The sequence below is a fragment of the Motacilla alba genome, chromosome Z, assembly GCF_015832195.1.
Source record: "Motacilla alba alba isolate MOTALB_02 chromosome Z, Motacilla_alba_V1.0_pri, whole genome shotgun sequence".
NCBI classification, from domain to species: domain Eukaryota; kingdom Metazoa; phylum Chordata; class Aves; order Passeriformes; family Motacillidae; genus Motacilla; species Motacilla alba.
The window spans coordinates 13378275-13403946 of record NC_052046.1 but is presented as its reverse complement, the minus strand read 5'-3'; the positions used below and the strand labels follow the sequence as shown (position 1 = coordinate 13403946).

The 25672-nt window shown below is 38.8% G+C and overlaps 1 protein-coding gene across 1 annotated transcript; it reads right to left on the bottom strand.

The window, feature by feature from the left end:
- Nucleotides 1–1087: 1087 nt before the first annotated feature.
- C7 (complement C7) lies at nt 1088–24088 on the bottom strand. The gene is made up of 18 exons (XM_038125109.1): nt 23924–24088; nt 23569–23624; nt 22747–22819; nt 21664–21805; nt 20718–20859; nt 19776–19914; nt 18991–19113; nt 17606–17849; nt 16782–16895; nt 16208–16374; nt 14948–15176; nt 14197–14368; nt 13743–13830; nt 12415–12547; nt 11653–11844; nt 9298–9394; nt 4165–4349; nt 1088–2228 (listed from the first exon to the last, which is right to left on the bottom strand). The coding sequence occupies exons 1-18, from the start codon at nt 23927–23929 to the stop codon at nt 2041–2043; spliced, it is 2490 nt and encodes an 829-aa protein (XP_037981037.1). The 5' UTR covers nt 23930–24088; the 3' UTR covers nt 1088–2040.
- Nucleotides 24089–25672: the final 1584 nt, after the last annotated feature.

Below are 25672 nucleotides of genomic sequence, written 5' to 3'. Positions count from 1 at the left end.
ATAAAGGTCAAGAGGTCCACTCAGTTAGTTTGTCAGTTACCTTCCCCTCCAGCATGGCTACCCCCACAAGAGAGAATCTTCAAGGAAAGCCACTCCTGTCTTGGCTTACTCTTTATTGCCAGCATTAAAGAAAGCAAAGCTTTATCCAGCTGAGGGTAAGGTTTATGCAAGGAAACTACTGGTAGAAACATGATAAACAAGAGAGATGTTTAATCTTACTATATTACTGATAGTAAGAAATAAAATCCATTGCTTTGAAAGCATACATACATATCATACATGCTGATAGTACTGCACTTGGTTGAACATCCATTTGCTATCCAGCCCTTTGTCCCTGTTTGCATCCAAGAATAGTCAGAATGGATGGGACTGCCAGCATGGGTACCCGAATGGACTTGAAATATGTAAGCAAAGTTGTCATGATCCAGCTACACCAGAGAGAATGCTTAGCTCTGTAAGAAAAGAGTGTGGGAGACTTCTTTTATTCAGGAATAATCTTTGAAGATTATCCAGTGGTATCTCCAAGGGGACTGCATGCAGAATGTCTTCATTGCTGTAAAGATGTGTGTGGGAAACCAGGACATCCCTCTGGGTGGCCCTAGCTGCTGGCAGGGGGCTCTGAGACCCTGGCATGCAGCCAAAGACATGTGGGGTTTTGATCTTAGCCTGTGAAGCAAATTACCAACTCTGTATGAAGAATTACAAGTCACAAAAGTTTAGGTATTGTAGTAGAAGTAGTCACAAAGTGAAAAGAAGGATTTTTGAGTGCTGTACAGGGGGGTTTTAAGCCTTGTACGCAGGGGTCCAAGTTTTGTACATGGGGGTCAGGAGTTTTAAGCTGGAGGGATTTGGGTGTGCCCTGTCCTCCTTCTTTCTCCTTCCTAACCTCCTCCATGTCTTTGGTGATGTTGGCATTCACAGATTGGTTTAGAGTAGAAAGTCACCATTCAATATAGATAGTAGGTATTGGGGAAAAAGTATAAACATGTAACACATAATGTGTGATATAAAAGATGGCACCAGCCCCCTGGGAGGGCCGTGTGCCTTTGTCTGACCTGCTGAACGGGCCGCAGCAGTTCAGGAAAAGAATCTTTTAGAGAGCCAACAATAAACTACCTTGAGACTGCACAACAGAGGACTACTGAGTCTTTCTTTGAAGGCACGGGTTTGAGGAGGGACTTTTCCATCTTTTGGGGTCACCCCAATCCGGGGGTAAAACCCCACAGATGTGTTTCCTCCAATAGTTGCCTTTGGGAAAGGTTTGCTAAGGCAGAAGGCCTCTTTGTGTAACCGTCTGTAAAGAAACCAACCTCGGCATGAACATAAATGCATGTAACAAATATAACTGAGTTACCTGTGCTTACAGGCATACCTCATTACAATAATAATAATAAAGGCAATGTAAAATGGTGATTTTTCATGAAGTGGTTCTGTGTATAAGAAGCTGCAAGCATAGATGTATTCTCATTACTTTACTATTAATGCACATTATTTTGATGTTTGAGTGCATCAGGCTCAACAACATGTTCAGTTCTGTGCAGACTGTTTGCTCAGCTGAGTAGTGTATGGTGGAAAGAAGCTGCTTTATTAAAAGAGAAGAATCATACCTCTTACTCTGTGAAGCTTAGTCTGTATGTTTTGCTAATCTAAGTCTACTCAGTGCAAGCATGTGTTTGTGTGGCTTTAAGAAAAACATACTGACAATGTCAGACATGGTAATCCATCACTAAAATAGCTACTTTGGCAATTGCACTTCAGCAATACTTGTTAATTCTGATGGAAATATGAAGTAAATCTGCCAGTGGTAAGGCTGGTGCCTAAGCAAGAGCTCTGTTGTGAGCAGTCGTGGCAAGTGCATCTCGGTCTAACAAAGAGCCTCAGGCCTTGATTCAGAGCTGACCAGATGCACAGTCTCATCAGCTGTGATGGATTTCACAGCAGAGCTTAAATTTGGCAGAGCAAGGTTCAAAGTATGTCCTGACCAAGAGCTGACACATTTTGATATATCCTCCAGCAATACAAAATAAAGCGTAACATATCTTATTTACTCTGTGTGTCACAGGGCCTTATGCTGACAAGGGTGACAGTCTCCCCCCGGCATCTGAGCAGCCCAACCTCGCACTCGGTCATGGTCCGACGGGCAGCAGAGCCACTCACTTCAGCACAAACCTGGGCACCTCCCTCCTCACACAGCCCATCTTCATCACAAACACAGGTGTTGGATGGCACTAAGCAAAAGCATAGAGGAAAAATACTCAGGAAAGCAACCAAGTCACCAAAAAAAACCCCAGACTAAAACATTTCTAGGAATCTGTGAGACTGAAAGCAATTTTCTGGAGGGGGTCAGCTTTCACAAGAAAGACATGGACCTACTGGAACAGGATCAGAGGAAACCACAAAATTTATCAGAGGACTGGAGCACCTGTCCTATACAGACTGACTGAGAGAGTTGCCATTGTTTAGCCTGGAGAAGAGAGGGCTTTGGGGAGACCTTACAGCACCTTCCAGTGTCTAAAAAGGGCTTACAAGAAAGATAGGGACAGACATTTTAATAGGGGCTGCAATGCTAGGACAAAGCATAATGGTTTTAATCTAAAGGAGAACATATTCAGACTAGATTATGAAGAAGAAATTTTTTGGGATGAAGGTGGTGAAACACAGAATCAAGTTGGCCAGAGAGATGGTTAAGGCTCATCCCTGGAAAAATTCAAGACCATGTTGGACAGGGTTCTAAGCAACCTAGTCTAGTTGAAGATATCCTGAGTGATTGCAAAGGGGTTGGACTAGAGGATCTTTATCAGTCCCTTCCAACCCAAAGCTTCCTGTCATTCTTTCCTTAACCTAATTCCCTAATTCTCTCAGTAACATTAGCTGATATTCAGGCTCAGTGAAAAAACTAGAAGTGGAAACAAATTGTGCACTGCTGGGGCTTCCTCTGCTTGGAGAGGCTGATCATGCTTGTGGGAAAAACTTACTCAAGGTGTCTCAGATGTTATACTCAAAGCCTTCGCTGATGTTACCTTTTGAACTGGTCCATGTATCTACTACTCTAGAGCTCAGATAACTTTTAAGATTAGAGATCTGTCTTTGGACACTAACAAACTGATCATGCAAACCCTTACAACTGGTGTCTATATTTTCATACAGACAGTTTCATGAAGATCAAAGGATCTACTCCTATAAATAAATGTGTGTAGCTGTATCAGTGTCATTCAGGTAAGAAGATTCCACCTGATATTTATTTTTCATAACTGTGTCCTTTTTTTTTGGTGTTGTATGCAACTTTTTTGCCTGTGTTTGTCTTTGCTGAAGCTCCAGATAGTTTTGACTTTGTTGTTAGTATTTTTGTCTGTTCAACTCTGCTAGAAAAAACAGATTAACTCTTATCTAGTAATCCTTTTACTTTCAAATTATGACAATAACCATGCCTCTAGCTCAGGCACTTCTGAAACAGTAGTTTATTAGTTCATATTTCCATTACTGGCAACCCTTCATTAAATGCAATGTAGCGTAGGACACTCAGGGAAAATAAATCAGGGATTTGAAAACATCCACTGCAGACTGATTACAAAAAACAGGAGCTATTTCCTCTGAGGGAAGAGACCTCACCTTTAATCATTACACGAGAAACTGGGGATAGACAGTGAACAAACCATACAAACCTACAACAGTAACTGGCTTTCCCAGCTAGCATACAATAAGACTTTTAATTCCTAACCACAGGATCCTGCTGGGGAGACTGACTGGCAAATTTCAGGAGAGGTTTAAGGGCAGTAAGGGTTCCTGAAATTGCTCTTTTACGGAATCTGAACAGATAGATACAGTAAAAAAGAGTATGTCGGGGATTTCACCCAGAGGAGAAAGTGGACCAAAAGGATAATTCACTTAAAAGGGACTAGGAATAAGCTTTTCCTGTACATAGTACATTTTGTTACAATATCCTGCAGGGTTCTCTTTCCATGGTGGAAGATTCCTGCCATTTTTAGATATCAAACACTTGGCTAATGGTTTGAGCCAACTTAGCAGTGCCTGGTGCTTCTGGAAAGGACTGCAAATGCCGTACCAGGACAGACCAACTGCCCAACTACTAATGTGTAAGTGGGGATAAAGATTTCCTTTTGGTCATATGAACAATTTTGCTTACAGTTGTGAAGAATCTCTTACCATTGCATTTTTCCCATGAGCGGCATGATCCACATGGTATTTCAGTTGCCTGGGGTATTTTGCAGTTTTCTACATTAGTCAGAGAGTATTTTCTGCCCATGCACTCCAAGGCATGCATCTTGCAAACAGTTAAAGGTGTGTTTCTCTTGGTTCTTTGATCTGTAGCGCAAGTGTCCAGAGAAGGACTGAAAACAAAAGCCAGAACTATTTAAATGTGCTTTATCTTGATAACTCTTAAAAACAGCTGAGGGACTGAAAAACATTCAGAGTCTAGTTACAACTTCTCTGTTCACTTAAGCATCTCCTAAGAGTGCAGCAAAGAACTCAAGACATAAACATTCAGAGAGTCTGGACTTCTTCCTTTTCCACAGTATGCTCAGCAGAGTCAAAATCTGTCCCATCTGAAGGACAGGGATATTACCATCTTTTTGCTATTGACCTCAGCAGCAGTGAGAGAGAGACTTTAGTTAAAAGTATTTCAGATCTCAATTATTCTCTAATTTATGACACATGCATGAACATAAGTACACATACAGAAAACATTTCTTATACATATATGACATATACAAACATGCACATACAACATTTTATAAGCATTTCTTAACTTTAGGGTGTTCAAATATACTTTAAGATTTTTATTCTGCTGACTTTTAAAATGCTCAGCTTTTACTAAATAATACTTTATAATAGACCATTAGAAACCAAAGATATTTCTGGAAATACACATACATCTCCACAGAATTTTTAAGAAAAAAAATTACCCAGAAAAATTTCTTATTTCTTGAAATGCAGGTAGAGCTTTAACACCCACATAAATGAGCTTTTAAAACTGATAATAACAATTCTTGGGCAACCTTAAATGGTGTTTGCTTGGGGCACAGTTCCAGGAAGTTGCCACCATTTGTGTTTCATGCTCTAAATGTAGGAGGAGAGTAAAAAACCCTTCCATTACTTCAATTCCAAGAAGCTGTCATTATTTGTGTTTCATGTTCCAAGTGTAGGAGGAGAGGAAAAAACCCCTTTCCACTACTTCTGAGTTTTAATCTCGAACTCCTAGCTTCTCCACTTGTTCTCAATGCAATCAGCAGTATTTGTGTGGAATGAACAAAAGAGTGACTATCTGGAGCAGAGCATGCCTGTGCTCTCCTGGATGCACTTTACAGCCATGGGTAAGGGACTTCACAGGGTACCAGAGAGCAGAGATAGGCTCCCAGGGGATGGAGAGCATTGAAATTCAGACCCAAAGCCTAGTTTTCAGCACAGCTCCTCATTTTAAGCTCACAACAGTTCCATTGAAACCTTTGGTGTCTAATCGGCCAGTTCTGAACATCAACCTCAGCTAAACAGGTGCTTGGTGGTGAGAAGGCTTGATGAGGCACAGGTAAATGGCCCTAATGAGGAACAGGCAAATGACTCTAATGAGCTTCATGAGGCTCACTGAAGGGAAGGGGAATGACTGTAGGAGGAGGGAAAAGTCTAGTAAGAATGCCATAACTTAAACCTTACTTACTTAATGGTCAGGCATTAAGGTAACTTTTCCTTTTCTTTTCCTTTTTTCTTTTTGCTTTTTTTCCTGTGAATTAGGAAGTGGATTTTGATCTATAAGTAAGGCACTAAGGAAAAGAGCCTTCTCCAAGTTTTGGGAATGGTTCTTAAAAAGATAACTTTGAAGCCTTGTAGAAGAGCTAGCTTTACAAAATTTTTTAAATACCTGTAGCATAGTGCGTCTTTAAGGTATTTAAAATACCTTAAAGCATGGAGTTCATTAGCTGAGCCTGAAAAGTTTGGTGCATCTACCTGTGACCAAATATTTTTATGAACTGTATTATATCTTCCACTTAGGTTAGCATCCTCAGCCACAGGTTGAGGTCCCTTAACTGCTGTGCTGGGTCAAAATGGCAGCTACTAAATCCCTAGTAAAATCTGTTGCATGAATTTTCCTTAATCCTCTTTTGTTAATATAAAGAATTAAGTTAACCCTCTTATTCTGAGGTACAAGAGAACAGACCATACAGCAGCCGACACCTGATAAAGGAAACATGTGCACTTGTATGCATTGTACTGTTTGGTCATCTGGCTGCACAGTCTCTAAGATAGTGGACCCCTGATTTTTAAGTGAAAATTATCTTTACAGACAGAAGTATAAATCAAACTCCCTGTTTATATATCATCTTAAAGAACAAAGTGTGTTCCAGGGGAAGCAATTGTATTTAATCTGTAATTAATTTTTTATTATATTTAAACTTGTTCAGATGTCTTCTTTACTTGCCTAAGTGATAAATCTCAATATCTGAGTCTTAAGGTCAAAGTCTTGCAGAGAAGGCAGCCTAATTTACCTAAAAATATTAAGATCAGACCTCTGCACTAATCTGTCTGCTTTGCACCACTTAGAAACACTCAAAAGAGGAAATGGAGCTGATTTAACCAGCTGCCAATGTTTGAACCCAGAAGTTCAGGGACCATGTTGTCAAACTCTCACTAGAGTTCAATGCCTCATACTGTCTGGAGAGTGATTTACATATTTGCTACAGCTGGGTCAGCAGAAGAAAGACAGTGGAAATCAACATGTTAAGATGCATAAGAAAAAAAGATGGAGAATCTTCATTCATAAGAGAAATTAATAATTTGCACTCATTGCTGAGAAAGGATATTTCCCAAGGCTAGGAATATCACATCATTGCAATAAAAAAATTTTAGAGGCAAGGAATAATCCTTGTGTAAAGTGAATGTGAGAAATTCAATACTTTTTACCTGAAAAAATAAGGTTAAGGATAAGAACAATATTTTACTAAAGATATCTGTGAAGTCTATAAATACCTTCACTAACTTTCACCTGCAATAAGAGGTAGAAAACTTTTGGTGAAAAATTCATTATGCTGGGAATGATTTTAACTTCCTGGAATTATATTTGAGATGAGAAGTTTTAATGTAACACAGTCCAAGAACTCTCAGGAGAGACATAGATCTTTTGCAAACAAATTTGAAGAAAAAAAAGCAGGGATAGTACTTAAAAATTATCAAATCCCATGTTTCACTGTGCAGATAGCTCTTAGCTACTGGAGGCTGAGGTTCCATTTGTATTAACACACCATGCTCTGGCCTCTTCCATGTGTTAGGAACAATTTACACAGAACAGCTGGTGTCCCTCTTTGCCTCAGAAGATGAGGACTACATCAGAACTGGAATGGTCTCTCATCCTTGTCACTCCTGAGCTGTGCCGGGGAATTATAGAGAACTGGCCCTTGTCAAAGGTCTACCAAGAACTGCTGTAGCAATTTAGCTGCTCTGGTGCCTAGAGATCATTCCCTTGCTCTCACTGATGAGACAGATGTAGCCTAAGGTACCCTACCACGAGCGACAAATAACCAGCCTATTCTAGGGCTCCTATGCTGTTATGGGCAGTATCTGTAGCTAGTCTCTTGGAAAGTGAAAGGATGAAGGAGAGGTCTGAAACCATGGTGTTCCTGAATCACCACATGAACTCTTGCTCCAAACACTCTTCAGAGAAGAGGCTACTGCTGAAAGTCATAGCCAAAACAAAGCAAGTTAATTCTGCTCTCTGAGGAAAGACTGGACCAAGATCTGCTAACATGCTTTACTCCTACAGCCTTACGACAGGCTGGAAGATTAGTCAGCTTTGACAGCTGAGGATTTATCCTTCTATTATTAGATGCATTATTTCAAGACAGTGAAATGATGGCATGAAGTAACAAAAATTACTGTTATCTATATTCTTGCCATTTTAAACATAATTATAAAAAACAGAAACAGACAAATAGTAGATTGATTACAAATGAAGCTTCAATGCATAGCTAAATGTAATTCATTTAACTGCCAAGGTTACTGTCACTCTGCCCAGGGCGTTCTCTAGCTCTGACTCCCCTTATGCTCCTCTTATTCTGCGTAACTAACCTCAATACATACATAAACCAGAAAAAGAGCTGCTGATCCTTTTAAATAACTGTTGAGAGAAAAGAGCAGGACCAGATTACTTGAAGCATTTAGGTGTTTAAGCATAGGTATAGCATTAGATGGCAGAGTTATTACAAACCTGGCACTTACCTTTGCACACAGGACAATGGCCTCTGACCCTAGGGAACTATGCAGTAGATCTGCATCTGAACTAAGCTCGCCAATTTTAATTTTGAGATGTTCAGAGTGCTAATCTTGTCTTAAAATCAGAGTAATCATGCAGAGCACTCTTGGTCTATGTTCCTGATGGGAAGTACCCATGCTCCGTTGAAAGATCTACCTTGAAATCACTTGAAACATCTTCACAGTTTCTTCCTCCTACTACTCATGGGTAAGACATATTTGGTCTGTTATTGTGAGGCTTCCAAACTACTAAACTCAGTCACATAAATCTGGCCAGATTTCATATCTAGAGCCCACACCCACTTTATAGGAGTGACTTGCATCCAGTCTATGCAAACCAGCCCAGATGCTGGAGTGCTAAACTCATTGGCACATCTGTTCCTCAGCGCCATTTGGTCTCAGGTGTCTTTTTATTCCTCCATTTTTGTTCTCTTCCTTTTGTGACTCTCAAAGAACTGAGAGACTTACTCATTTCATTACATTATTTCTCCTGCATTGCTTATTGCAGAATATATGCTTAGATTACACAGGAAACAGCAAACTCTAATCTGCAATTTATGAAGTCTTGAAAAGTGACATGACTGGTCTGTGAAAACTGCTGTGTAAATGTGGGATAAAATTAGATTACTGTGCCTTTCATAACCCCCTAGTCTCTCAGCAGTTAAAAGAAATATGCTTTATTTCACTAGCTTATTGCTTTGATGGTTTGTGTCCCAAGGGCCTCTGCTGTAACTTTTCCTCAATCCTCTAATCTTGAAAATATAATTTTATCTTTTTTCATCTGCTTCACCAATCAAGCACAATTATGCCTTCACTTTCTGTCTTCCAACCAGATTCCATCACTGCTAAAACCCACTCACAGTTCTGACAAGGCAGGTAAGTGATGAAGAGGACATTGATGGAGGTGTAAAGCAAACCAAGTATGTCTCTTCCTCATGTAAGTAAAGTTTTCTCCTCTGTCATAGACTGAAAACTTAAGAAATGTAATTGGTCTTGAATGAAGTGAGAATCTAATTGCCAAATTGAGCTTGAACTTACCCACACTCATAGGGCATTTTGCACACACATTGTGACTGGTATACTTTCTCCCATGGCTGACATTTAGGCTCTGTCACTTCTGTTTTCACACTGGGCACTGAAGTAGAAGAACACACAGATATTAAGGGGATATTAAGGGTCAGAAAAACAAGATCTGCCATGAAATTATCAGTTGAGTTAAAAAGGCATTGAATTATATAGTCATGACATAAAGTCACATCCTGCATGGTCATTAAAAGTATCTACTACAGGGAAGTAATCAACAGTATTAATAAGATATGATACACTTTGCAAAGCTACTGTTGAGTAATTTATCCATGGGACACCAGCCAGATGGAAAGAGACAGGTACTATGCTAAAACTTAAGCATTCATCTCATTTCTGCAGCAGTTATTTGTTTCTGTTAAATTTAGCACTGCTGAATCATAGCTGGGAACAGTTTTGTCATTGGGTTTCAGAATTATTGACTTCACTGTTGTCACTAGAAAAGCTAAGGATCCAAAACCCTATGTGAAGCCAAATACCTTTATACACTGATGGTAATGAAAACTACAAGTTCCATCATCAGTCCTCAGTTTGTACCAACTTTTAAAATAAAAATAATAGCAATTGTTGGGGAATTTTCACGATCGTAGGTGTACCATTCTTTAAGCAGAGAGTTGTACTCCAAATTTTGCTAAACATTTCTTTGTAGGTTTCTGTAGCATGTTAACAGTAAGACTTTGCTAAAACCGTATGGACACAATTTCTAAGGACGTTTTATCCTGATTTTTTCTTTTGGATTGTGTGTCTGCTAACATGAAATTTTAGTACTACAGATTGCCTTTTCTAAAAAATACCTCCCATACAGATTAAGACTTGCTAAGCAAAACAAATTATCAGAGAAGAAAAAGAAAATAAAAAGTAAGAATTTCAGTGCATTACAATACAGACAGCAAGCATAACCCTGTCTTCCTGCAGAGGGGAATTTTTCACCAAAAATCACTGCATTTTCTTAATCCCCTGGGTTGCTGGTTGCATAGTGACTAAGCACTCCCATCCAAATATACGTATGCCACTGTGTCTCTGAATACGTATTCATAATTTTTACCCTTCTTATCTCATACTCCTTGAGTTTTTAACTGTTATTAATCCGATTGTAGTTCTTTTTTTTTTTTTAACTTTTATACTAATATAATGCTTCCATACAGCCAAGCACAAGCTGTTTTTCTTTCTGATAGAAGCATTTGAAACTTTCCAATTATTGCCGGAATTTGAGAACATGATGTTAGCAAAAAAACAAAAACCAAATGAAAATCAGTCACTGAGGCTAAGCCTAAGTAAGTGGTAACAGCAGTTCAGCACTGCTGCTCTGGCAGTTTAGCAGCAGCAAGTCATTTATCTACAGCTATGCTATTCCTTCAGAAATCACTACACTTCCTGCTGATGTGTTTATGACAGCAGATGACTTACACCAGGAATCTCACAGGACTGCTGCCTTTTGAAGTCTAAGCCTGACTGTCACCTTCCTTTTTCTGCAGTTGAGGCAATGTCAGCAGCATTGGCTGATAAGGAGAGGACAGAAAAAAATGTAGGAGATGTGCCTAGTCTCCTGCAGCAGCACCTGTTATCCTCAGTCAAGGGTCTCCCGAGGTGAATATGTGGGACCTCAGGTGAAGATGTGGTACGCTTGAAACACAAACTGCTCGGGTGCCTCTGTGTCACTGATCAGCATCACAAGAGTGCTCAAGAGAAATTCTTGTCTGTCTTCCACGGCCAGAAAAGATGCCTTAGAGCTGCTTGAAGCTATAGCCTATTTCCCTTTCTGCCTCTACCTGCCCATATCAAACTAGAGCTTAAACAGCATGAACTTAAAGAAGCATTTTCCCATTGCTTCCAGTTCCTGGATATTTACTTCATATCAGCTGTCTGACTGCCACATCAGCAAAAGCAGTCACCCAGCCTTGCCATCTTCTTTCACAAGAGGCTCTGGTGCACTGAACACCTTCCAGATAGAAAAACTCTAAGGTGTAGTTCATATGGTGATACAATGTGTGAAAAGTGAAACATATTTGGGTGGCAGAATAGACAGCATTAATCCCAGGCTATCTCTTAAAATAGTTAGTGACAACACTCAATAGCAATAGGGGAGTGGGAAGCAAAAAAGCTTTAACAAAACTTCAATGAAATGCCTTCAGGTATCTTATTTGAACAGACCATAGAAAACACACCCTCATGTTTTCTGTGCTTCCTGCTGGTACTGTAAGTATGGCTTCTCTATCACTATCTCAGCAATAGCTCTGTAAATATCTAAACTGCATAAAGTTTAGTTGAAAAGAAACTCCTGAATTGTACTTGAGGACTGCAGGGGCTTACCCAGTCTCTTGCACTGGATAGTCTTCACATCAGGAGACCACTTGAGGCTGGGCTCACACAAAATGGAGTGTGCCCCTTCCAAGTGCATGCCGTGTGGACAAGACAGAGTTATTCTCTCACCAATCTCGTACACAGGTTTCCATGGCTCTCCTTGCAAACCCCCCTCCAGCTCAGGCAGGAGACAAGCGGTTTCTGTGGATGGAGGCATTTGAGACAGCCACAGTAAATCAGTGGATTGCATAAAACAGTCATGCATTTTATTTTCTCCAAAATTCCTTAAAAAATTGAATGATGAGGTTAGCTGACTTTCCTGCAGAACTGTATCAGTCAGGCTATTAACTCATCACACCAGTCAAACATGCAAAACTAGGGACACAGAGACAAATATTCTCCTACTGCCTGCAGGTGCAGCCCTAGCTGTACGAGAGCTTCCCTCTCCTTAGGACCCATGTTTCTGTTGACAGTTCCACTAGGCAACAGCTTCCTAGTAGAGGAATATCACACATATGGGACCTTGGGAGAACATGTCCTGGTACACATAGGGATGGCCTTAAAACTAGATTTTATGGGTGTGTTTCTAATCCAGCATTATAATGTCTGGATTCACACTAGAAGTCAGTTTAGACCTGATTACGTCTAGGGAACTGGGAAATACAGGTGTGTCTTTTCCCTCCATTGTAGCTGGAAAGCAGATGCTCTGAGATGTTCCATTGGAATTTAGAAATGGAGTTGTAGTTCAAAACAAGAATCAGTTAGACATACCCTGGCAATATCTCTCTTCAACTTGCCACTGTAAATTACTGCGACACTTAGCAACAGGATCACCAACAAGAGAATATCCATGTTTGCATGCATAAACAATATTTTTCCCAACTGGGAATGAGTTTTCAGCATTCTGAAAAAAAAATGAACGCGTGAAATTTTGGATATAAAATACAAGAACTACCAGCAGCACTCTTTGATTCTGGAACACAGTAGCTGAGGACAGTGAGAAGTAGTATTGCTACTCCACAAAGCAGTGATGAGAGAGTCTGGAATATTGGGGGCAATCCTGGTTATCAAGTCACTAAATGTGATCAAAAGGGGTATGGAACAGTGCTCTCCTGATGGTGTATAAACAAACTGCAAATATGGCCTTTATCAACATTAGCAGGGCAGGATAAGATCTGGGACAGCCTTGGCCTGGGGAACTATATGGTTTTGCCAATTTTTAGGATGACCATGTTATCTAAAGGTTAACATGGACTTGAAGACACAGGCTTTTTCTCATTTTATATTACACTGTCTTCTAAGGAGAGATCTTATGAAAAATTGAGACTACTCCATGAATTGCAGGGCTTTACCTTTAGTTTGTGAACCAAAAATATCAATGTAGGAGACAACTATTGATTACAAAAGAAAAAAAACTCCCTAGCAAAAGAAGGAGGGCAAGATTTTGGATCTTGCTGTAGGTTGCGGTTGTGCAGAGGCAACTAATGAATTTTGAACTAATCCTTTTATCTATTTATTGAGCAAAGAGACTTATGACAGCATGATAACATGAAGAAGGCATAATCCATTCCTCCAAGGGAGGAATTAGTCCCCCTTGTCAAATAGGCCTAAGCTATGGTGAGCCAAGTACCTTGCCAGGTCTTCATTTCATCAGAAAAAGCAGAATAGTGAGGAAAGATTCCTAAAATCTGTTTATGATTTCGTTATGGACTTTCTGCATGACTGAGCATTTTTCTCTCTAGTTTGTTGTGATTTTATATGTAATCCACATGGCTCAGTAAATTTTTAATACATATATGGAATAAAGGACAAGTAGATGACTTTTCTGTGTAGGGACCATAGACCAGAGAAGCAAAGATCTTGTTCCGGTTTTGAGGATGGGGCTTTTTAAATTTTATCTAACTTTTAGTTTAAATAGTTATGGATACTGTTATGTAAACTTCAGACAGAGAAAAACGCTGCAAGAGTGGCTATTCACTAGGTCAGATACTAAGCTTGCCAAGAGAAATACAAATTTGCAAGTGAACATCTATATTAACAGTAGAAAAGACATTGCAGGTAGGGATAGAAGAGATAACAGAGCAATAAAAATAACTCACTTGAACAAATCCATTTTCTAAGAGTGGAGGAGGTGAACAAAATTCTGTAGGATTTATGGATAAATCAAAACAGTGTGGTTCAATCAAGCTATGAAGCAAACAAAAGTACAGTTTAGTTTGAATTTAGTTTTCTTTCCTTTCAAAATGCTACATTCCTCAGTGAAGCCCATTTTCAAGACTCTTATGCGTACATTTACATCATGATTATATTGAAATCAGGCCTGCCAGGCTACCCAAGAGAGGTGGTAAATAGAATGCTGTCAAGATTACTGGCTCTTACCCCATTTTCTAGCCTTATCTTCTAAGACATTCACAGCTTCTGAATTTAATTTCCTTTCAACTTAAATATTAAAGCTCAGTACGCAATCTCCTTGAATTCAACAGTCTATGCACCCTTCTGAAACAAATTTTTAAATCTTTCAGCAATTGTCTCCAAGTATTTTTTATTACTTACCGAAGATGCTGCAACTCTTCATCTTCACACGCTTTGCTTTCATGCTGCTCTCCCAGGCAGGCCTTCCCACCACCACGTGGGGAGGGGTTGTTGCAGATTCTACTCCTTGATTTCCTTCCCCCTGAACAAGGGCTCCAGGAAGACCAGCAGCTCCAGTGTCCATCAACAACACCTGTGCAACATTTGGAAATATTTGGTTTAATGTGAAAACTATTCTCTTTAAACCACTCTCTCTTTAAAGCATTCCCTCTGAGAGATTTTAAAGGCACAGGCTGCTCAAAGCTATTGATGGCTCCAGTTGTGCCCTTACAGAAAATTCCAGATTGTAATAATCTAATCTTCCATCTTTATCCAGCTTTGACAAAGGTTTAATTCCACAGAGGCTATGTATTATCAGCATCTGAGAGAACATAAAAACAGCTACCAGCTACTACTAAGTATAAAATTAAAAAGGAAATTTTTTTAAGTCATTGATAAATAATTTAGGATATGTACTTACTTATAGGTGGTTGCATTGAGCAGTTAGTATTGTCCACTGTACTCGACACTAATAATAAAACCAGCTCTTTGCTAAGTTTAGACACGCTAAACCAAGACCAAGGCTTGGCATGACCCTCCCCATACTGTTTGTTTGCAATGATGTCTCACCCCAGCAGCCACTGGGTGGGTCTGCAGGGTGACAGACAGACTCTGGAGGCAGGAGAGCACATTTTGCCACTTTTAAATTCTCACAGGTTTAGAGAATGCTGACCTGGCTGATCTTGCACAAGGGTTCCCAGCTCACAAGCCGCTCCAAAGGTGTAAGGCTTGCAGTAGCACACACACTGTGTTCCTTCCACGGCTGCCTCACCACCATTCTGGCAAGGCTGACATTTGCAGGGATCATTTTCAGCCATATATTCTTCAATGGCTTGTTTTAGGTAGTGCTTTTTAACTGAGGAGCAGGGCACTTCCTTTACCAGCTCATATAATGGTGTTAGCTACACACAGTAGGAAAACATGCATATTAAATAGTTACTACTGCAATATAAGAGTTTATAAGCATATTTCATCACGCAAAATAATTTGTGACATATGCTTCTGCACATGGGAGTTAGCACATTAGCTGCTCTAATTTGCTAATTAGCTAAAATCTTATGTTAGTATTTAATATTGGCCTTTTTATGAAAAGCCAATCCTGCTTAAAAGCTTCCTTTAAACCTACTGGTATATCAGTCATGTTTAAACATATCTGAGCTATGAGAATGCAGGTGAGATAAAAGTACAATACAGACCACCAAAGAACTTCAGTTCTTGAATTCTCACCCAGATGTTCTCAGCATAAAAAAATAAAGACATTTAAAGAGCCCACCATGGCATTTCATTGGACAGTGATCAAAGGTAACAGAAATTGAAACTATTTTGCCTTTAAATTGATTACTTTATGATATTATATGCTTTTACATTAAGCCAAAAACTTCCCAACAGGAATATTTGGGGTTTATGCCATTCCAGAGTATGTGGGTGGTTCCCAAAAGGGACATAGACAAGGTAGCAGTGAAGTGGGCCATGCCCAGCTCTGAAGTGTCTCACTTGGAGAATCTCCACTTATGCTAAACTTCTGGATTCAATGTGAAGGAGGAAAAGTGAAAAGGATATGCAGAAGTTGGCAAGTGAAGTGGAAGCCAACAGACATGCCCATATGCATTTTGGGAAAGGGGCTATCTCAAATTGGGTCTTTATCCAATGCTAACATGACCCTCTATTCCTAACCAAAACTCCACTTAAGTCACTAAAGGCTGATATTGATCTGTCAATTTTAGATTAGACTAGATTAGACTTAGATTTCTGATGCACCTGATCATATTAGCTTCACAGCAGTTTCTTCCTGAGCACTTTCCTTTTTTACAAAGTGATCTGAAAACAAAATGAGTGTAGATCCCGGCATGATTAATCACCAGCTGTAGCTTACTAATTTCTTCCCTTGAGGTGATCCCATCTGCTCACCGCTGTTTCAGAAAAATAGTCTTACCTTTTTTTTAATTACTCTGGGATAATCTGTCACTGATGCAGCCCACAAGGTGTACATCCTACTGTTCCCAGCAGGATTATCCAGGTCTAGATAACTAAGGCCAGCAACAGCACCTGGGCTTCCTCCTTCTATGTAAGGGTCTCCTTTAATTTTATTGCCAGTGCTTCCTGCAGATTCAGGATGGGAAATACATAAAATGTAGGCATTGCTACATTTACAAATGGAAATAGAAACAATGCACACAAAAACTCTTCTAGCAAGTAGTGAAAGGACTCACTGGTGCAGTTCAACCAACTGTGCCTACACTGATCATATATAGGTCGTATCTGTTTTCCCAGGTGTCTTGGCAGCTCTAACTTAGACTGTTCTGAAAAGTGCTATTTTCTGGGAAAGCATTAGCAATAATTGACAAGTGCCAGAGAGCCTTTTAAACCAGACACTTGATATCTGGGTTTAGCATATTAGGACAGAATTCATCAAAGTTATCAACACCTGCTCCTCATTTTGACAGCTATTTAGGATGAGATGAGAGATGGATACATGACAACTGTGTGAGTCACCACTGAACATTTACCTGAAGAAGTCAGTAGCAGTTCATCCAGTTTGGTGCATTCCGTCTTCTTCTTTTTCACAAAGAGTGCATTCCAGCCTGATGAGGTACACTTGTACAAGTCTGTTATGCTAACACCTGCAGATAATCCATCCATTAACAATACTGTACACATAAAGTGTGTTGGATTAATTTCAGAGTTTTCCACTGGCTAAAGAGGTCATGATCTCTCTTTATGAGAGATCATAAAGCTTATCATCCATAAGCTTTAGCAATGTGTGGATCTTCCCGCTAACAAAAATGCTAGTTAGTTTACTACACTGAAACTAGGGGGTAACTAGCATTTGTGTGCTGTGGGAAGATCCACACATTGCTAAAGCCTATAGATGAATGCTCAGAGGTCTGAGGTGTATCTGGAAAGAGTTTACAGTATCATTTATTTTCTCACCTCAGCTCCAACTAATTACCATTATAGGTGCCATTGTGCTGTTTGCTCTGTAATTTTTTCTGCTCTACACAGTTTTACCCAACCTTGATCTCCATGTAACCTTTAAACTTTAACATTGTTTGAGAGTTATATTCAAGTTCAGCCTGAGGAGGTTCTAAACTGACTATATTTATATATATATATATATATACCCAGAACACTGCAGGTCCCAAACATGGATCTAGAAGTAAATGTTGTGATTTGATCACATTTTTAGTCTTCTTTCTTTTGACCATGAAGAGAATGTAGTAACTTGTAAAAGTCTGTTACTTGATTTTAGACATTAGCTGGAAAAACATACATGTACATTTTCTTTCTTGATTACTGACTGCTTTCTGCAACAAACACTCTAATACTCTACCTTCTGCTTTCATTTTGTCAGTATCCATATAAAAAATAACTTTGTAGTGTCCTCCTAGAGACCCAGAGTGTAAGAAGTGGGTCCCAAAATGTTCAATGAGTCTTCGGTAGATGCTGTACTCGTAGACGACTGGAAGGTTGAACAGTTCCTTCCAGAAAGGCTCCGCAAGAGTGAGAAAGTCTGGGCGGTTGTTAATAAACTGAGCAACTTCCACAATATTCTCAACAACCATCAGCTGCTTACTCTGGGGGAAGGAAAAGCCATCAGTCATGCTCCATGTGACTATCAGAGTGGCTCCTAATAGCCAGATGGCACACGCATTCTATTGGCAACTAACCAACAGCTTTATGGAGCTGTTAGATATGTCTAAGGAACACAGTAAATGCAAAAAGAACACCCTGAAGTCATGAAATGCGGTTGGACCTTTATTTATAATTGGTTCAACATCTTTCTTTTCCTCCTGTGTACTTGAAAACTAGCATAAAGACAAGTGAGAGCTCACTCTTCAAGGGTAATGGTGGCTTCCAGAAGGCTTTCAGAAGCCTGGCAGAAGAAAGTTAACAAGCTTTGTCTGAAAGCAAACCACAGCCAGTACAGTTCTTTGCACCCTGTTTTGACTAGGTAAGGCTTTTGTTGTAAGGGGCTCTAGCCATTTCAAGGATGCTGTTTAATTATAAAACCCAATATGCCGGTACAATACTGTTCACTTCAGACTCTCAAATTTTCTTTTGAACTTGGTTATGCTGAGTCTCAACATATGTCATTGTTAGTGTCTGCTTGGGGGCCAGAAAATGCATACATTTGTTACTTGATTTAATTTTCTCTAAGATAGAGGTTGTACTTCATAACTGAAAATTATCTAATGCTTCTTTTAAAATAAGTTAAAGGCATAAGCACTGTGACCTTCTGGCTGTTAAAGACACCAGATTTCTCTCTTAATGGGGTTCTACTAATGGAAAAGGCATTATAAAATAAGTTAATTTTAACCACAGAAGTATTTCAATCTTTTTGCTCCACTATACTGACCAAGGTGTAGCAGAAAATAAAGGGGAAAATAAACCACTTGAAAAAAAGAAAAAGATAAATCAATTATGAGAAGAAGCCAATGATTTCTTCCTTAAATAGGGACAAAAACAGATAGTAAATTAATAAATTACTACTAAATAGGTAATAGTGGGGAAGCAGAAACAGCAGCCAGCTCCTCTGGATTGATAAGCAAACCAGTGATCTCTTTTTAAAGGTTTTGTGGGATATTTACTGTCCTGCACTTTGTGACAATAATGTCTTTACAAAACACGCATTTTCATCTCACTACAAAAACACATGAGTAAAATAATGAAAATCTTTATACAAAGTACTAAGCTACAGAGACAAGTTAAACATACCTTTTGCAGATTTTTATTCTCTGTCTGCTTGTATTTGTTTGAATTTTCATACTTCTCTACGTGTTTCATATAAGACCAGGTGCTGTTGAAAAACTCATAACTAAAATCATTTTGTACTTTAACCTAGAAGGTGAAAGATAGACATCTGTACGAAGAACTTCATGTAGGATTTAAAAACTATAACATATAGAGTAGAGCAAGGCCTTTCTGATGCAAAATAAGCTGATGTGTCTTTCAGGCTGAATCTATTTTAGATTTCATAAATAGTACTGCACACTATTGGAAAAGCATGGAAATGCATTCATATATATACATATATATATAAAATCTGAAGTATTTACGCTATGCAGTAAAGTACATTATGGATTGTTTGGCATACTTCTGATAAATGTGAGACAAACCAGATCACTGAGACTGACTTCAAACAAAACATTTCTGGAAGATCTACACAAAACATGCCAAAGCCCTCTATTTCACCTCCAAAAAGCATTTCTTAGGGTGACTCAGGTCACTGCTTATGCTAAGGAGATTAGCTTTACATTCAGTCTAGCTGTGAGAGATGTAGAAATCACATCTAGGAAATTAATCTCTTTTTTTTCCCTTTTATTTTAGCAAGATACACACCAATTTATATTTCAAAATAATAAGCAGCTGCAGAGAGGGTACAGGTGTCAGTGAGCTGTGTGTAGGGAAGCATACTTGCCAAAGGCCCCTGCAGGTTTTGCATCATTCTCCCAGTTTTAATCCTGACTGTAAATATAGAACTATTCTTAATGGAAACATACCTGAAAATTATAAGCAAGAACACTTTCACTCAGCCTGTAGTATTCTCTCCTATCACCGCTGAAGACTTTTCTGCATTGCCCTCCAAAGCTTTTTGTATGAATGACTCTTCCCTTAGTCTCACCAGTAATAATATCAAAGCTACAGAAGAAAAAATATGTCATTAAGACAGAGCCAAAAATTACAGAGCCATTATGACTGTTTGCTGTATCTGCAAATCATGACCACAGGCTGTTTTAACCATGGGGTTATCACCTGATAGGCTTTTATACATGCAGAAATGCAGTATGCATAGCATGTTACAGCATTGAAAGGGAAATGTTGGTCTTGATTTGTCAACAAAAATTAACACGTCATTATCTCTTTAGATTAATACATTTATATCTATCTCAACTGATTTTAAGTTTTATTGTTTGAACAATTACTGCAACACAGGAACAACAGGGCATCCATTCCAAAATGAGGCTGGAGAGGAGGAGGGTTATTATATCTGAGGTCTAGCATAACAAGTGATAAATTAACATTAAAGAAACTTAAAACAATTATTTTGCCAGGTTGCAGTTCGGACATAGAAAAAGGAATCCATTTGAATCTAGAGTGCTAAATTCAACAGCAATGAACAAAAAGAATAAAAATTGCTGGCTCATTTTTCCCATGCTGAAGATCATGTGTTACTAGCTGAAATTTGATTTAATATCTTAGTAGCTGTCTTTCAATGTCAGGAATGAAACACTAAAAGCTCTATTCAGTGCTTCAGGTCAAAGGACCTGTATATCCTGCACTGAACCGCTGGCATGGTGGAAGCAGTTGTATTGAACACTTTTGCACAGGGGATGTTTTACCATAAGCCCAGAAAATCCATCTGTACACCCAGAGCTTGCAAATACATCAAAATGTAGAGGGCATTTGGTACCAGTACTACTGAGCCTGGCACAGAACATTACCCTGTTCCTGTAAGTTCTGAATTCAGAGGTGTTTTGTCAATATCACATACAGTTTTCCTCTCTTCACATCGATCTTCATCTGCACCATCATCCTCACAGTCTTGATCACCATTGCACATTAGGGATCTGCTAATGCACTGACCTAAATCAGGACAAACATGCATGGAGAAAGAACTGTTTGTTAGTTTAAAAATAGATCACCTAAAATATAAGCAGAAGTCCTATTAATCTACTACATTAATTAGCATATTCACTCCCATGATGAACAGACTGTGCCCATGAGGGCTTGTGAAGCATTAAGTGTAGACATAAAGAAATAGTGCATAGCACACGCAGGAGAGCCATAGCTGTTCAAGGCTTATGATAAATCAGTGAAACAGTTGACTTCTAGATCTGCTTCCTAAGCTTTCACCCTTTGACCCAAATCCCTTCGGTGATTAACTGTGTTTGTCCCCCTAGTAGAACCAAAACATGTTTATCACGGTCTCTCTGATAAATATCTACCTACGAGATAATGTGCTCCTCTGTGAAGTTATGGGAAATGCTTGGATACATTTTATGGAGCATTAGTTTTCATGATCCAGGTAACTTCGTATTTGGAAATAGCCTAGAACAGCTGCAAGACATCAATGCAAGGTTGCATTCCTTAACTACCTCTTTATAATGAAAAAACCTGTTGTCTGAGGCAAACAAGTAAGGCAGAATGAGTTAGAATGAGTTGTACCAGGGCTACAACATATTATCTTCAATGCTCTGCAATACTCCAGATTAAATTAAAAGCATTCATAATTGAGGCTAGAAACAAAGGAAACATTCACCTAAGTAAAATTCATCTGTAAAGCAAGAACACTGCAAATACATTACCCATTTACTGGATTTGAAAGATAACAAGGTTATTTTCTTAACTTCATGAGTAGAAAATATTGAAAATTATCTTGGATGGTACCTGAGAAACACCTGAACCGATCACCACAGCCATCTTCTGTTGGGCATCCCCTTGTGGGGGTGCATGGTCTTGTTTCAAAGGCATGCCCAGAGCAGGGGTTTCCCCCATACTGGCCATAAACTGCCACTGTCCGTCTCCTAATCTGAATGCAAATCAAAGGATATCTTAGAAAATACAAATGCAAAGCCAGAATAGTTTGCTTCTGTGAAGACACTGCTACTACTCTAGACATTCACTATTTTTTCTCAGAACAGCCACACCTGGTATCACCACCACATGACAGCAAGCTCTCAGGTTAATAGAAAGACAACACTTTTGTCTCTAATGTCTTTAGCTTGGTGCATGAGCTTGGCTTGGTTAGTTCAAAAATCTAATATGTAATTGAAGTCAAGAAAAAGTTGCTAAGAAATTTAAGTTTGTTTTTTTTTTACATTTTTAATAGGACTAAACATGCCTGATATGAATTTGTTAATGTTTTTCAAGGTAAACAACATCATTAATGAAGATGATAAAATCTTACATCCAGTGGGCTAGTTTCTGTTTCTAAAAAAAGTAAGTACTGTCTCATTGCACATCTTTAATTTTGACTAATCCTTCCTTAATTGGTATAACATCAAAGTAAATGAGAAGGAAAATCAAATACAAGTGTCTTGTGCATCTATAGAGTTGCAGTGGAAAAATCATCAACTTATTTTCATTGAAGGTAACACTTTGCAACCAAGTTTTCTTCCCTTGACATGATGCCATCAATGAAAAATCAGTGGAATTGGTACAAATCAGCATCAGTGGAGGAATATCTGTGTTTACCAGACAGCTCAGCTGAGCTTTTTGAAACTATCACCAAAATAAAAAGAGCAAAAATTATTTTACAACATGAACATTGTAACTTTGAAAGGAAGCATATTGGGGCAGACTGGAGGATTTATCTTCTTAGTTCTTTGCTCTTCAGCCTTCTTGTTCTGCTGGGGATTTTGTCTGAGAATCTGATTTGGGGGTTTAATGTTAGAGTGGCTTCTTAATTACTGGGAGGAAAAGTATATGCTAATAAGGTTCTGAATACAGAAGAGGTATGTCCATCTATACCTGTTTTTGAGTACAGCCATTGCACTCGGACCAAGGGCCAAAAGAATTCCAGCGGCAATGGATTGGAGAAGGGCTGCTCCGGTATTGGTTTTTGCATTAAAAAAATCCAAACAAAAACCAAACAGAACACAACAGAAGACAAACAACAAAAAACCAGCCCTCCCACCCCCCAAAAAAACCCCAAACAAAACAAAACAAAACAAAAAACCCAAACCAAACCAAATCAAACCAAAACAAAACAAAAACAAAAAAAAAAGAGAGAGGAAAATCATCAGGAATTTACATCCATAAGCATGAGTGCAAAACTTTCCTAAAAGGCAAAGCAAACCTTCAATAATAATTAGGGGTATGACCAGGTTTACTATAAAACCACTTGGATTTGCTTTTCATGTGTAAGAATTAAATCAGTCCCAGCTTGGCCTTTCTGACCATTGGAAAGAAGACACATTCACCTAGCCTAAAGATCAGCAACAAAACATACTGCCAGTTTCCATGGGAGGTTTTGGGGGTGCAACCTGTCCCTGGGACTGGGGCTGGCTTGGGGTAAGCTGTGCTGTGTTTCACAGAGATGGGTTGCTCTGCCTCACACCACCACTGCGTACCCTCCTCTCCAAGGATGGCTGACTCCTCCGGGTAGAAGTTAAAGGACACCATAATGCCTCACTGTTGTTGTCACTGGTGGCAGTGCCAGAGCTGACACCAAACAGTGCGTATTTCTCCCAGGAAATATACCTGATGACCCCTTGAAACCCTGCCTCACATCACGCACCACAATTACACATGCTTAACTTTCAGCATGTATTTTATTAAACAAATGTTCACCTGGAAAGAATGGGAAAGAAACCTGAAATTTCCAGCAACAGAAAAATCCTCAGCACCTGAAAAAAAAAAAGGAAGTAAAAGCACATTTACTTTGCTTTTCTGCTTTTTTCCTTCCTTTTTTAGGTCATGGAGTTGTTCAAGGTTTCTGCAGTCTATACACTAGTCAGCTTTAGAAATAAAAGGAAAATGTCACACAGATTTTTCAGCTTTGTTGTGCAAGCTTGATTTTAAATTTTCTTCTTTCTCTCAATGCAGTCCAATTACTTTTTTCAGCTATTTCTCCATATAAATTAATATTTCATTGCACTTTTCATATTCACTTCATCAGTACAAATTAAGTAAGCAATTTTCTTACCTTCATGTTAGATAAAATACTCAGATATACAGCAATTACCAGGGAAAATACACTTCTAGCATTTTCAATTTGGAAGCCAAAGGAGTCAGTCAGTCTGTCTGTTGCTGTTCATCTCTTCTCATTCTGTCTTGCTACCCTGCTTTTCTTTCCCTAAAAGGGTTGAATATTGCCAAGGAATTTTAACCTTAACCCATCTAGTTCTCTCCAGGGATGCAGCCTGCTTTGGGAGCTGCTCAGTATTTTTAAGACATATAAATCAAGACTTGGATATATTAACAGGGGCTGGCAGAAAATTATGAGCACTTACTGGAAGAATCATCTTTTCTTTATCTTCTCATAGTTTCTTTCCTCTGAACAAGACCTTTGAGAGATCCGAGGCCACATGCACTACACCACAGCTGAATTCATGGCTGCAGCAGGAAGAACTGCTCTAGGATAAAGCTGATGTTGCTAAGGTTTCATTTTAAGCACAAATATTCATTCTCCATTTCCAAAGTCATGTTGATTTTTGTGTATCAAATTTCACAGTGAAAATCAGCTTATGCATCTGAATGCAAGTATTGGTCAATTCTGGCCTGGTTCTGCATGTTTTTTGTGGATATATTCATAAAGAAAGAAGAACACTTAATATTCCCTTTCCTTATCCTGACATGTTCTGTTATTTTGAGTTTTGATTTTTTTCCCCACTTTTCAGAGCTGATCCACTGCAGTAATGACATGAAAATGCCAATGAAAATGCTGGGGAAATTTACCTTATTTTATCCTAGTGGACCCCAAATAAAGCCCTTATGGAAAAGTACCACCCCTATGTGAAGATGCCTCATATACTAGATCTCAGCTACTACACCAATTTTGAACTGCTTACACAGTCCTCAGAAAACTAAATGGTTCATGTCATAGCATCACAATATGGAGAGTTCCAAGCCCTGTGCTCTGTTGGCATGCTCTGCTTTCCTTAAGAAGATGCCTAGATCTTGGGTCACACTATCCCATTCACGTGAGAAATGCCTATGTTCACGCTTCAGAGCCAATTTTGATGAGCCAGAGCCTGTCTTTGGGACTTTTCAGGTTTAGTAACTATGAATCTCTTTGATAATGTAATTCACAAACTTTCAACACTTCTGTAAATAATTTATTGCTTTTCATCAAAATCCTCATGCTCCTATTTAGTTTATGACCCATTTGTGCAACACTGACAGAGATCATTTGCCTATGAATGAAATTATTAAAATGGAATTAAGACCTTTAATAGCTGGCCCAGAATACAGGAACTACAAAGAATATTTTATCAATCCAGACATATGTCTTAATCTTTCAGTCAGCTGTTTCAATGGCTTAGATAGCAATTTCACTTTTTGTAAGTATATCATTAACTATAATAATCCTCAAGACCAAGATATACTGTAATTTGGTCCCAAACAAAACATGCAAGTAAATATAAAAAAGGACAAGTAGAGCTAGCAAAGAAAGTGTGTGTGTTGGTAGGGATCTGGCCTCAATTAATAGGTGGTCAAATCATTAGTAGTACTGGTATCATATTCAAATGAGTAAATATTGATAGACTGTCTTCCTACAAAAAGTATTTCAGCAAGACAAAAATGTTACTCTGGCAGATGCTGTATAATAGTCCTTTGAGTACACATTTTTAGGTATTTCAACCCAACGATTTTATCTTCTTTACTTTGGAAACAGGACCCTTTTTTTTCCTGATCCTGTCTTCACAGTAGCGAAAGCAAAGAGACTGAACCA